This window comes from Pseudorasbora parva, chromosome 25 (genome assembly GCF_024679245.1).
Source record: "Pseudorasbora parva isolate DD20220531a chromosome 25, ASM2467924v1, whole genome shotgun sequence".
Taxonomy (NCBI): Eukaryota; Metazoa; Chordata; class Actinopteri; order Cypriniformes; family Gobionidae; genus Pseudorasbora; species Pseudorasbora parva.
Window position 1 is genome coordinate 23,564,821 of NC_090196.1, and position 14,465 is coordinate 23,579,285.

The following is a 14,465-nucleotide window of genomic DNA, read 5'->3' on the forward strand; positions in this document are numbered from 1 at the left end:
TTGGGCCACTTTTGATATATAATGACCACTGCAGACCGGGAACACCCCACAAGAGTTGCAGTTTTGGAGATGCTATTACCCGGTCGTCTAGCCACCACAATTTAGCTTTTGTCAAACTTGCTCAAGTTCTTACGCTTGACTATTTTCACTGCTTCTGGCACATGGGTTTTCAATCTTTTAGATGGCCACGGACCTCCAAATATAATCATCCCTGTGTGAGGAACCCCCATCCTAAAATGTATAAGACATCTGTCTTTTATAAACACTTAATTTAGACACAAAAATTATATTTAAAATTTGTTTCAAATACATTATGTATTTCCTCATTTTGTGTATTTCCTCATTTTGTTGTGAAGCACTTTGTGATTTTTATCTATGAAAAGTGCTATACAAATAAATTTTACTTACTTACTTACATTATTTATACATATTATTTTGTTCTACTCAACGTAGTAATGAATAGCTATGTGTATTATTTATTTATTTTTATTTATTTAAATGTAATCTAATTATTATTTATTGGCTATAATATAATATATTATTTTTCGTATGTGTGATAGATCAGTGCGAACATGCAATTCACAGGAGCTCCCCCAGACCAACAAGCGTCGCTATAGCGCAGGAGCGTTACAAACCATCTAATCGGTCTTGAAGTTATTTTCTCTCAATGTGGCTGTTCATATGGTTCATTCTTGGTTCTTTAAAGCAATCAAAATGGGTAAAAATTGTTAAAAAAAAAGAAAGAAAAGAAACTGGAAGGAATAGAGAAAACCGCCACAAAAATGGGGAAGAACAAGGTGTCAAAACAATCGAACAGAGAGGAGGTGAGTGAACTTATATCAACAAAAACGCTCTAAACATCCAGACATGTCAGAAAATAATAATTGTATTCTGTGTTTTATTGAAATAGGAGGATTTAGAGGCGTTGATAGCAGAATTTCAGTCTCTGGACGCGAAAAAGACGCAGGTGATCGAGACTGCGTGTGCCCCCCCACCCCCGTCACCCAGGTGCGCGTTCATGTGTGCAGGTTTGAATCACGTGACGGTTACTGTGACATTTGACTGACAGCTCGTTGCCTCCGCAGGTTGAACGCCTCTCTATGTGCGCATCCTGAAAAAGACGAGCTGATTTTATTCGGAGGGGAATTTTTCAATGGGAAGAAAGTGGGTATTTCATGGCACCCCTGTTGGTAAATGTAGCTTTGCTTTGGAGCTGGTTTCTATATGGTCTAAGATGCTCATTAGCTGGTCAATCAGCTGTCATGTTCCAAAAAACATCTTGACCACCTTATGCTTATGCACCTTATTGCACCTTATTGGTTTGGTGCTGGTACAGCTGGGACCAACTTTAAAACAAGCTATCAGTTTATTTGCTGTGCAGTTTATTTCCAAGGAAGTGTAGAGAAAAACAGTTTAAAATGATATAAAAAATAAATAACAACTATGTTAAAACGCATTAATTATTAAACATTGATATTAATTAATAAACATCAATAAACAATAAAAAACACATCTAACAGGGCTGTACTACAGTTTGTAGGAAAAAATAATTAATATGACAATAGAAACAAAATATTTTCCATACAATATACATTTTTTCACAGTATATATGTTATCTTCATACATATATATATAGGTGTCCCTTGCATGAGAATGATCAAATATGGCTTTGATTATAGCATCAAAAAGATTGAAAACCTCTGCACCACAAAAATTCAATGTCAATTTAGATATGTACAGATTTTTATTTGCCAACTATGATATCCTTCCCAAAAAGCCTTGACTTGACGTCACTTAAATGTTTCCATTCTGCCAGATTTTTCTGTACAATGAATTATTTTTCTACAACATTAAGAAGAACACCTGGTTGAAGGCGGAGATCCCGAACCCTCCTCAACAGGTATTTCTCTTACTCACTTGCTTGAAATATATATACATTTTTTATTTATTTCATGACAGAAAAAATAAATTAACAAAAAGCATGATGCTATAGTAAAAGGAGCAATGTGCAATGTAGGTAATGCTGAACATGTTCTTTCAGACTTCACCACCAGGGGTCAGACTGTTCTAACATAATTAATCTGAGGCATATTTCTGTTTCTCTCTCTCCATCTCCCGGCAGTCAGTGATAGTTCCCCAGGGCGGGGGGCAGATGTGGATATTTGGGGGGGAGTTTGCATCTCCTGACAGTGAGCAGTTCTACCACTATAAAGATCTGTGGGTGCTTCACCTGGACACGCACATGGGAGCAAATCAAGTGAGCATTGTTTTGTTTTTGACAACTCACTGTGGACTGTGCAACACTCAACAATGTGTTACAAGTGAAAGACAATTTAATCTGAGCTAATATCTAAATACCATCATGACCAGTTAATTTTGCAAGCCAAAAGCTGTTAAAATGTAGCCTGACAAGCCAGACCCACATCAAGATCTTTGGTCTGGAAACTCACCATAGACAGCTCAATCAGAGGGGCGGGATAAACGGTTGTCTTTCAAACTCCCTCTGCACGCGATAGGATAGCGCTACCACCAACCAGAGCAACGAAGGTGAAACAGAGCTTGTTGATAGATTAAACATTCACCGTATCCGGTCGGCTAAACTCCGAACACATCTTCCCTTTTTAAGAATGACTTCAGTGCCGTTCTTTGTTCTTTTCTCAGAGAAAAGCTTAACTCCAAGTCTTCCAGAGTCACGGTCAAAGCTGATTCTAAAGACCGCCGCCGTTCGCCAGTTTCTGTGTTTACTAGAAGCACACAAACGCAGCTCGGCCGTCGTCATTATGGCCCCGCCCACCGACTCTATACACTATGGGATTGGCCCGTCCAGAGTGAGGGGAATACAGCTCAGAAGGGTATTGAGAGTTGCTAGACAATACTTGCGGGCAAATACAATTTTCCGCCGCTAGGGTGCGTCTAGATTTCTAGGCTAGTTAAAATGTGCTTAAAGAAATGACATCAAAAAGACCCTTTTTACATAAGCAAAACAATAAAACAAGCATTATATATATATATATATATATATATATATATATATATATATATATATATATATATATATATATATATATATATATATATACTCACCTAAAGGATTATTAGGAACACCATACTAATACTGTGTTTTACCCCATTTCGCCTTCAGAACTGCCTTAAGTCTATGTGGCATTGATTCAACAAGGTGCTGAAAGCATTCTTTAGAAATGTTGGCCCATATTGATAGGATAGCATCTTGCAGTTGATGGAGATTTGTGGGATGCACATCCAGGGTACGAAGCTCCCGTTCCACCATATCCCAAAGATGCTCTATTGGGTTGAGATCTGGTGTCTGTGGGGGCCATTTTAGTACAGTGAACTCATTGTCATGTTTAAAAAAACTATTTGAAATTATTCAAGCTTTGTGACATGGTGCATTATCCTGCTAGAAGTAGCCATCTGAGGATGGACCGTGGCATTTAAACAATGCCCAACTGGCACTTAGGGGCCTAAAGTGTGCCAAGAAAACACCCCCACACCATTACACCACCACCAGCCTGCACAGTGGTAACAAGGCAAGATGGAGCCATGTTCTCATTCTGATTACACCAAATTCTGACTCTACCATCTGAATGCCTCAACAGAAATCGAGACTCATCAGACCAGGCAACATTTTTCCATTTTTCAACTGTCCAATTTTCGTGAGCTTGTGCAAATTGTAGCCTCTTTTTCCTATTTGTTTTGGAGATGAGTGGTACCTGGTGGGTTCTTCTGCTGTTGTAGCCCATCCTCCTCAAGGTTGTGCGTGTTGTGGCTTCACAAATATTTGGCTGCATACCTCGGTTGTAATGAGTGGTTATTTCAGTCAAAGTTGCTCTTCTATCAGCTTGAATCAGTCGGCCCATTCTCCTCTGACCTCTAGCATCAATAAGGCATTTTCGCCCACAGGACTGCCGCATACTGGATGTTCTTCCCTTTTCACACCATTCTTTGTAAACCCTAGAAATGGTTGTGCGTGAAAATCCCAGTAACTGAGCAGATTGTGAAATACTTAGACCAGCCCGTCTGGCACCAACAATCATGCCACGCTCAAAATTGCTTAAATCACCTTTCTTTCCCATTCTGACATACAGTTTGGAGTTCAGGAGATTGTCTTGACCAGGACCACAGCCCTAAATGCATTGAAGCAACTGCCATGTGATTGGTTGATTAGATAATTGCATTAATAAGAAATTGAACAGGTGTTCCTAATAATACCTTAAGGTCAGTGTATATATACACAATATATTGCCAAAAGTTTTGGGACACCTGCCTTTACATGCACATGAACTTTAATGACATCCCATTTTTAATCCATAATGTTTAATATGGAGTTGGCCCACCGTTTAGAGCTATAACAGCTTCAACTCTTCTGGGAAGGCTTTCCACAGGGTTTAGGGATTTTTTTTAGACATTTTTCTAGAAGCACATTTGTGAGGTCAGGCACTGATGTTGGATAAGAAGGCCTGGCTCTCAGTCTCCACTCTGATTCATCCCAAATGTGTTATATCGGGTTGAGGTCATGGCTCTGTGCAAACCAGTCAAGTTCCTCAACACTAAACTTGCTCAGCCATGTCTTTATGGACCTTGGTTTGTGCACAGTAATGTTGGAACGGGAAGTGACCATATTCAAACTGACCCAACAAAGTTGGGAGCATGAAATTGTCCAAAATGTCTTGGTCTGCTGAAGCATTTAGAGTTCCTTTCACTGGAGCTAAGGGGCCAAGCCCAACCCCCTGAAAAATAACCCCACCCATTGGCCTTCAGTTGCATAATAGCTAAAATTCGCCAATGCCAAATGTGAGTGTTGTGTCAAAAGCATATAGAGCCTATTATAATCAGTTTACAGTGGATAACAGATACAGAATGTCCGTTCACTTTTGGAAAATAACTATTAACTATAAATAAAATGTACAAAAATAAAAAATTCTAAATATAAATCAAATTCTAACACTATCTCTATTAGTAAAATAACACCAACATTCACGGAGACCATATTCATTATGTTGAACCGGAAGTCTAATTGTATTTGCTCTTTATGGAAGCTCAGCAGACACTTTAAGACGTCTGTCCAGTGTTCTGTCGTCATGCTGTCACTAGAGGTTATAGAGGTCTAAACTAACAGGATTGACTTTGGACTTGGCAATCCTGACCACCTGTTGAAATATGTCCGCTTTGTCCTCTCAGAGCTCCTGGCGCTATCTGGCAGGAGTGGACATCGCATGGTCGTGAACAACTGCTTGTGTTTGGAGGTTTCCATGAGAGCACCAGGTACAGGCAGATGTATACGTCCCCAGCTTCAACTTGTCATTATTAAAATCAGTATTGTAAGGACAATTTTAACTTTTTGTTGTACCCTAAATTGAGAATATGTTTTCAGAATGAGCTAAAGGTTCTATAAAATGTTTATAAAGATATTAATTAATATATTAAGTGAATATATTTATTTATCAGATGAGATGTCCTTTTTAATTTTATAATTATTAATATAAAAAATATTATTATGGCATGTTAATTTAAATACAACAAAAATTACTAAAACTTTAAAATGAAAATTGAATATATTTAGTGCCTTGCGAAAGTATTCGGCCCCCTTGAACTTTGCGACCTTTTGCCACATTTCAGGCTTCAAACATTAGGATATGAAACTGTAATTTTTTGTGAGAAATCAACAGCAAGTGGGACACAATCATGAAGTGGAACAAAATTTATTGGATATTTCAAACTTTTTTAACAAATCAAAAACTGAAAAATTGGGCGTGCAAAATTATTCGGCCCCTTTACTTTCAGTGCAGCAAACTCTCTCCATAAGTTCAGTGAGGATCTCTGAATGATCCAATGTTGACCTAAATGACTAATGGTGATAAATAGAATCCACCTGTGTGTAATCAAGTCTCCGTATAAATGCACCTGCACTGTGATAGTCTCAGGGGTCCGTTTAAAGTGCAGAGAGCATCATGAAGAACAAGGAACACACCAGGCAGGTCCGAGATACTGTTGTGGAGAAGTTTAAAGCTGGATTTGGATACAAAAAGATTTCCCAAGCTTTAAACATCCCAAAGACTGTGCAAGCGATAATATTGAAATGGAAGGAGTATCAGACCACTGCAAATCTACCAAGAGCTGGCCATCCCTCTAAACTTTCAGCTCATACAAGGGGAAGACTGATCAGAGATGCAGCCAAGAGGCCCATGATCACTCTGGATGAACTGCAGAGATCTACAGCTGAAGTGGGAGACTCTGTCCATAGGACAACAATCAGTCGTATACTTCACAAATCTGGCCTTTATGGAAGAGTGACAAGAAGAAAGACATTTCTTAAAGATATCCATAAAAAGTTTAAAGTTTGCCACAAGCCACCTGGGAGAAACACCAAACATGTGGAAGAAGGTGCTCTGGTCAGATGAAACCAAAATTGAACTTTTTGGCAACAATCCAAAACGTTATGCAACACAGCTCATCACCCTGAACACACCATCCCCACTGTCAAACATGGTGGTGGCAGCATCATGGTTTGGGCCTGCTTTTCTTCAGCAGGGACAGGGAAGATGGTTAAAATTGATAGGAAGATGGATAGAGCCTAATACAGGACCATTCTGGAAGAAAACTTGATGGAGTCTGCAAAAGACCTGAGATGAGACGGAGATTTGTCTTCCAACAAGACAATGATCCAAAACATAAAGCAAAATCTACAATGGAATGGTTCAAAAATAAACATATCCAGGTGTTAGAATGGCCAAGTCAAAGTCCAGACCTGAATCCAATCGAGAATCTGTGGAAAGAACTGAAAACTGCTGTTCACAAACGCTCTCCATCCAACCTCACTGAGCTCGAGCTGTTCTGCAAGGAGGAATGGGCAAAACAGCTGTACACTTACAGCTGTAATCGCCGCAAAAGTTGGCGCTACAAAGTATTTACTTTAGGGGGCCGAATAATTTTGCACGCCTAATTTTTCAGTTTTTGATTTGTTAAAAAAGTTTGAACTATCCAATAAATTTCGTTCCACCTCATGATTGTGTCCCACTTGTTGTTGATTCTTCACAAAAAATTACAGTTTCATATCATTATGTTTGAAGCCTGAAATGTGGCAAAAAGGTCGCAAAGTTCAAGGTGGCCGAATACTTTCGCAAGGCACTGTATATATATATTTATTTATATGCCGGTCTTCAGCTGTCATAAATAACATTATGACAGGTGAAGTGAATAACATTATCTCTTCATCATGGCACCTGTTAGTGGGTGGAATATATTAGGCAGCAAGTGAACATTTTTGTCCACTGATGTGTTGGCAAATGGGCAAGCATAAGGATTTAAACGAGTTTGACAAGGGCCAAATTGTGATGGCTAGATGGGTCAGAGCATCTCCAAAACTACAGCTCTTTTGGGTTGTTCCCGGTCTACAGTGGTCAGTATCTATCAAAAGTGGTCTAAAGAAAAAACAGCAGTGAAGCGCGGCAGGGTCATGGGCGGCCAAGGCTCATTGATACACGAAGGCAATGTGTTCCAATCAAACAGATGAGCTATTGTATCTCAAATTGCTCAAGTAGTTAATGCTGGTTCTGATAGAAAGGTGTCAGCATCATAGTTTGTTGCGTATGGGATTGCATAGCCACAGACCAGTCAGGGTGCCCATGCTTACCCCTGTCCACCGCTGAAAGTGCCAACAGTATATAAATATAAGAAACAATTAAATTAATACTTTTATTCACGTATACACACTGAACTGATCATCAATGACAGCCCAGACATAATATTAAATTTTTTATTCATTGGAGAATCCGCATATTAAATCAGCATATTAAAAATGATTTCTAAAGGATCATGTGACACTGAAGACTGGAGTAATGATGCTGAAATATTCAGCTTTGATCACATGAATAAATTACATTTTAAAATATATAAAAAATTTAAATTATTTTAAATAGTAAATTCTGAAATGTTGTTACAGTTCTGACTATATTTCTGATCAAATCAATTCAGCCTGGGTAAGCATAAGAGACTTTTCAATCAAAATGTTTTTTTTGGCATGATATGGAAAGTCGAACAGGAAAATGGCAGCAATAGCAATATGATAACTGACTTTATTGTTCAATAAACAATTGAATATAGGTAAACAAATAACATTTTCTGGAAAGTTTGTGAAGTTGTTATGGTGAAAATATAATGATATCATTGATCTATATCATAGTACGGTATGAAGACTATATTCACTTTCTACTATTGTGGTACTACCGGTACTAAAGTAATTGTACTGTAGGACTACCATGTTGCATGTAATTACATGGTCACACTATGCCCAATAAATAATGGTAGTAGTTGCTAAGCAACTACACATTATTATAGATTCCTATTGATGTCCGATATTTTACACTCCCTTAATTTGTGCAGCCAACTATTGCAAAATTATGCAAAAAAATATGAATATGCCAATTAAACTGAAGACAGTTCATTTTAAGGGCTTAAAAAGTTGCTTCACATGCAATTTTTTAGGTCAATTAATTTAAAAGTATGTTTTTGCCTTATTTGTCCATCATTAGGTAAGCTGTGTAATGTTTAGCCTCATTTTACATTAGCTTGTTAATTTGCCATTGCAATTAACATGTTCATGCAAAATGAGGCTGCTCTAATCAGAGAGCAAGGTATTGTATCATTTCCAAGAGCTTGTCCTTGAGTAAACCCACGAGAGTAAACAGACGTAGGTGGTAATGGCCGCTTTTCTCTTCCAGAGAGCGAAGAAGGATGTGGATAAAGGAACCATCCATTCTGACATGTTCCTGCTGAGGAGGGAAGGCAAAGAGGAGCAAGGTACCATCATTAGAGCCTCCACAGTGATCGCTTGTTTAACGTGGGCTGCTTTTCTCTCCATTTCTGGTTTTGTTTTGAAGATACAAAACAATTTCTGAAGAAGATTAGCATATGATTTTTGCCCCGTCCTGTAGAAAAGTGGATATGGACGCGAGTGAACCCTGCAGGAGTGAAGCCCCATCCTCGTTCTGGCTTCTCCCTGGCTGTGGGCCCTGGGGGCCGAGCGCTCCTCTTCGGTGGCGTCTGTGACGAGGAAGATGAGGAGTCTTTGGAAGGAGACTTCTTTAATGACCTTTACTTTTATGATATCAACAAAAACCGGTGGTTTCCTGCACAGCTAAAGGTTGGTGTGATGTTTTGCTTTGATAAAGCCCCTAAATAGAGACATGAATATATACATATTAATGTTTATTTAATTTTTTTTGCAGGGCAGGGCAACAAGTCAACAAGAGAAGAAGAAGAGGTGCCATGGGACAAATAGACAAATGAAACAGAAGAGGACAAAGAGAAGTCACACGTTCCCACTTAGATTAAAGAGATTGTTAAAGAGATTGTTGCCGAGGACGGAACGGTTATGACCATCAAGGAAGTGATTTCAGCTCCACGGACAAAAGATGACATTGAGGACGAGGAAGATGAAGAGGTTGAGGCGGCTGCAATGGTTTCCCTGGTGGAGCCCTGTTCTCGCTCTAGTGCCATGGCAAAAATAAAACACTGCAAGTTGATCGACAATCAAAACTATATCTATCTATCTATCTATCTATCTATCTATCTATCTATCTATCTATCTATCTATCTATCTATCTATCTATCTATCTATCTATCTATCTATCTATCTATCTATCTATCTATCTATCTATCTATCTATCTATCTATCTATCTATCTATCTATCTATCTATCTATCTATCTATCTATCTACAGTGGGGCAAAAAGTATTTAGTCAGCCACCAATTGTGCAAGTTCTCCCACTTAAAAAGATGAGAAAGGTCTGTAATTTTCATCATAGGTACACTTCAACTATGAGAGACAGAATGAAAAAAAATCCAGAAAATCACATTGTCTGATTTTTAAAGAATTTATTTGCAAATTATGGTGGAAAATAACAATAACAAAAGTTAATCTCAATACTTTGTTATATACCCTTTGTTGACAATGACAAAGGTCAAACTTTTTCTGTAAGTCGCCACAAATGTTTTTACACACTGTTGCTGGTACTTTGGCCCATTCCTCCATGCAGGTCTCCTCTAGAGCAGTGATGTTTTGGGGCTGTCGCTGGGCAACAAGGATTTTCAACTTCCCAATCCTCTTCTGGATCATCCAAATGCTCTCTAGCAAACTTCAGATGGGCCTGGACATGTACTGGCTTAAAGGGTTAGTTCACCCAAAAATGAAAATGATTTCATTAATTACTCACCCTCATGTTGGACACCCGTAAGACCTTCGTTCATCTTCGGAACACAAATGAAGATATTTTTGTTGAAATCTGATGGCTGAGAAAGGCTTCAGATAGGCCTCCATTGGCATTCAGTACATTCCCACTGCCCCACTCACAAGACTTCATAAAAGGCACTAATGACGTCGTTACAAAGTCAATCTCACTAAAGTGGCTGTACAATCATTTTAAAATGCGACGAAAATAGTTATTACAAAAATCAAAATAACGACTTTATCCACTATATTTATTATTTTTTTGCGCACAAAAACTATTCTCGTCGCTTCGTAAAATTATTGTACAGCCACTGTAGTGAGATGGACTTTGTAACGAAGTCTTTAGTGCCTTTTATGGGTCTTGTGAGTGGGTCAGTGGAAATATACTGAATGCCAATAGCGGGCCTTATGGTTCAGGGACAGGCCACGGGAGTCGCACTGTCAGGCACAGTGTCAATGCTGAAAGTTGACGCGTCTTGCATGGAAGATGGCAGAAAGTGCAGAGCCCAACCCGACCGCAGCAGAGAAAGCGATTTTAACCCTCCAAAATCTAAAAAGCCATGTCTGGAAGTACTTTGGATTTTGGTCTGACTTTTGGTCTCATCTTTTTTCTTTTTATATCTACACTTTTCAGAGATTGGTAAATTGCCATACACTGCTGTTCAAACTCTTACACATATTATGTAAATGTCACACAAGTAGCAACAAGTATGCCAACAGTATTTTGATATTTCCACACTCGAGCACTGAATTCTTATTTTAGAGACGCAGGAGTAGCTGGAAGATTCAGAAGATAAAGATGAAGAAGAGGATGCAAAGGGAGGTGATGATGAGGAAAAGGAGGGTGAAGAAGGTGTGTATTTTGCCACTGTCCTCTTAATTTTGAAGTCTATACACATTTATGACAGAAAAGTATTTTGATAGTCAGTTTTACTTTTAAACTGATCAAAATAATCAGTTTCATACCTGTGTCAGCAGTTCAAAGCCCATCCCTGTGGACTGGCACATGCATTTTTCTTAATGATCAAGGCCATGATTGATTTGGGTCAGGTCCATGAGGTAGACATGACCAAAGGTTTAGCCGCCAAGACCCAGGTCAACATCCATTGATCTTCTTTGACAACCAGAGCTGTGTGTTTTGCTTTGGGGTCCTTCTCGCTTAAATTCATTATTGTTAGATGCCTGTTTCACTTGTCAGTTGTAATAACATCACTGATTGTTAGCTTGTGGCTGCCTCGTGGTTGGGTAGCATGCTAAACAAAGACACTTTGTTGTCTCATCATCCTTTTTTGAGGGGTGTTTAAAGTATCTCCATTTCAGTACTTCAGTACTTCAAGTCCCAGATGTTACAGTGGCAATACCGAAGTTCTTTAGGAGAATATTAAGGTATAATTTAGGGATTTTTAAAGAAAAAGGAAGCAGTAATCTGCACAGGTGTTAACATTTTCTCTGTATCTCTCTATTAGATGCAGACCATCCTCCAGTAAAGCCTGGAGAGGCACTTGCGGATTATCAAATGCGGACTGAGACGTATTGGCTGGGTCTGGCCCGAGCAAACATGGGTCCCGATGCCAAAGAGAAGAAAGTTCAAAAGGTGGGCCATGCCATGGCCAAGGTGTTCTTTGAGGATCAGGAATGACACTGAACGTGTGAGTGTGTGTGTTTGTGTGTCTGTGCTAAGATAATTAAAGGGTTTGTTTGTGAGAAGGAGAATGTATGTGTGCTATTATATGTGTGAGAAATTGATCAAATTAAAATAAATGGATGTTTTTGACATTTTAAACGCAGCTAAATCACAACCTTAAAGGGGTGATGAATTGAGAAATCATCTTTCCCTTGAGCTTTTGAAATATAAAAGGTCATGGAAATATAAGAATATCGTAAGTTTCAGAGCTGAAAATGTCCTTGTTAGTCAAAGAAAAGCTTTTATAGACACCAGGCCCAGAAGACGATTGTGTGCGTATCTTTACGTCATTGCGCGACTGCGCGTCCAATTCAGTAGCCCCGCCCACCAACTTATGGAGCTGCGAAGAAGATAGCAAGATATTGCACTATTCCTGGTTGTGGAACAACACAGTCGCTGCATAAGCTTCCTTCAGATCCTAATATTAGGAATGTGTGGTTGAACTTTATTTTTAATGAAGTTCCAGCTCACGTGTTTTCCAGACGGGCTACCAAAACGCAAGCCTGTCGGCAGGCCAATGAATCTCATAATATTCCTTTCTCGTTCTGCGTTGTTCTCTCTCTCTTGACTTGACATTTGTAGGGCACGCATGCGTGTGTCTGTGTGTGTGTGCGTGGTTCGCACTTATATCGACCGATCGGACGGGCCATTTAATGCAAAAATAATAGTCCAATCAAACGTGGGGGGGGGGGGGGGAAGAAATAAATCATTCTGTTTGTTTGATAAAGACATTTTACGAGTCCTGTGGTCGAGAAAATCATTCCAGTTGCCGCTTTCAAAACAGTCCCTTCCTCATGTGAACTGACAAGGGAGCTAAAGCTCATTAAATATGCTAATCTTCTCCAATCCTAGCCGTGGGCGTTTACTTCCAAGTCTCCAGTGTGGCACGCCCATCATAACCCAGCGTTCAGAAGACAGCTTCAAAACCAGTGTAGAAAAAAAACACACGTTATTAGCTGACCTCAGAAAACAGTATAAAACAAAAACAAAAAAAACAGTAGAAAAAAGTAGATCTATTATTTGCTTAGGAGTTTTTTTTCCAATGTTTTAAACAGATTTGGAAGCCATTTTTGGGTTGTAATTTTTCATACATTTTGATCAAAATATTTGATTACTTTTGTAATTTAGCATAAGCGACAGTTTATTTTTAATGCGGATGCTATTGGCAAATTAAAGGCAAAAATAGACCTTGTTTGTTAAAGGTAATGCTGGAATATAGTTAGTTTGAACCTGAGAAATTGTAACAATTATTCTTTCTTTCCTGTCCTGTTTTAAATGTCAAAGAAAAAAATACCTTTTAACTTGGTTAAGTGCCACTATTTTGACTAGCAATGACAATTCTGAATTGTTAAAAGGGGAGCTCTAAAGAAATAATAGAAATGAAATCACAAGAAGAAAAAACGAAATAAATTGACTGTCATAAGCAGTGTTATTATTAATATTCTACCAGAATATGTATTAATATTTAAAATATGGCTTTATTTTTATATATTATTTTTAATGTTTAAGTTTTAGTATTTTTTGTATATAAACGCACAAAAAATACTAAAACCATATATATATAGATCCTTCTAAAAAAATAGCATATTGTGATAAAGTTCATTATTTTCCATAATGTAATGATAAAAATTCAACTTTCATATATTTTAGATTCATTGCACACCAACTGAAATATTTCAGGTCTTTTATTGTTTTAGTATTGATGATTTCAGCATACAGCTCATGAAAACCCAAAATTCATATCTCAAAAAATTAGCATATTTCTTCCGACCAATAAAAGAAACGTGTTTTTAATACAAAAAAAGTCAACCTTCAAATAATTATGTTCAGTTATACACTCAATACTTGGTCGGGAATCCTTTTGCAGAAATGACTGCTTCAATGCGGCTTCAATGCGGCGTGGCATGGAGGCGATCAGCCTGTGGCACTGCTGAGGTGTTATGGAGGCCCAGGATGCTTCGATAGCGGCCTTAAGCTTATCCAGAGTGTTGGGTCTTGCGTCTGGAGAGTTGGCAGGCCAATTGAGCACAGTAATACCATGGTCAGTAAACCATTTACCAGTGGTTTTGGCACTGTGAGCAGGTGCCAGGTCGTGCTGAAAAACTAAATCTTCATCTCCATAAAGCTTTTCAGCAGATGGAAGCATGAAGTGCTCCAAAATCTCCTGATAGCTAGCTGCATTGACCCTGCCCTTGATAAAACACAGTGGACCAACACCAGCAGCTAACATGGCACCCCAAACCATCACTGACTGTGGGTACTTGACACTGGACTTCAGGCATTTTGGCATTTCCTTCTCCCCAGTCTTCCTCCAGACTCTGACACCTTGATTTCCGAATGGCATGCAAAATTTGGTACTTTGGACCACTGAGCAACAGTTCAGTGCTGCTTCTCTGTAGCCCAAAGTGGCTTAACATTTTATATATATATATGCCAAATAGTGCTATTTTCATGATTTAGCAAATTTTTTATGTGGTTCAGATACAATAATATTTTGAGTTTCTATTTATTAAACAAATTTCCTTCATTGTTTCA

The 14,465-nt window shown here is 38.5% G+C and overlaps 2 protein-coding genes across 2 annotated transcripts; both read left to right on the top strand.

Moving 5' to 3' along the window:
- Window positions 1–648: 648 nt before the first annotated feature.
- Window positions 649–5,244, top strand: LOC137065026 (kelch domain-containing protein 4-like). Its single transcript, XM_067436594.1, has 6 exons — window positions 649–824; window positions 911–1,008; window positions 1,086–1,164; window positions 1,817–1,900; window positions 2,123–2,257; window positions 5,200–5,244. The coding sequence occupies exons 1-6, from the start codon at window positions 783–785 to the stop codon at window positions 5,242–5,244; spliced, it is 483 nt and encodes a 160-aa protein (XP_067292695.1). The 5' UTR covers window positions 649–782.
- LOC137064464 (kelch domain-containing protein 4-like) lies at window positions 5,201–13,398 on the top strand. Its single transcript, XM_067435818.1, has 7 exons — window positions 5,201–5,283; window positions 8,739–8,817; window positions 8,952–9,160; window positions 9,246–9,533; window positions 10,056–10,189; window positions 11,010–11,099; window positions 11,713–13,398. The coding sequence occupies exons 2-4, from the start codon at window positions 8,781–8,783 to the stop codon at window positions 9,393–9,395; spliced, it is 396 nt and encodes a 131-aa protein (XP_067291919.1). The 5' UTR covers window positions 5,201–5,283; window positions 8,739–8,780; the 3' UTR covers window positions 9,396–9,533; window positions 10,056–10,189; window positions 11,010–11,099; window positions 11,713–13,398.
- The last annotated feature ends 1,067 nt before the right edge of the window (window positions 13,399–14,465 follow it).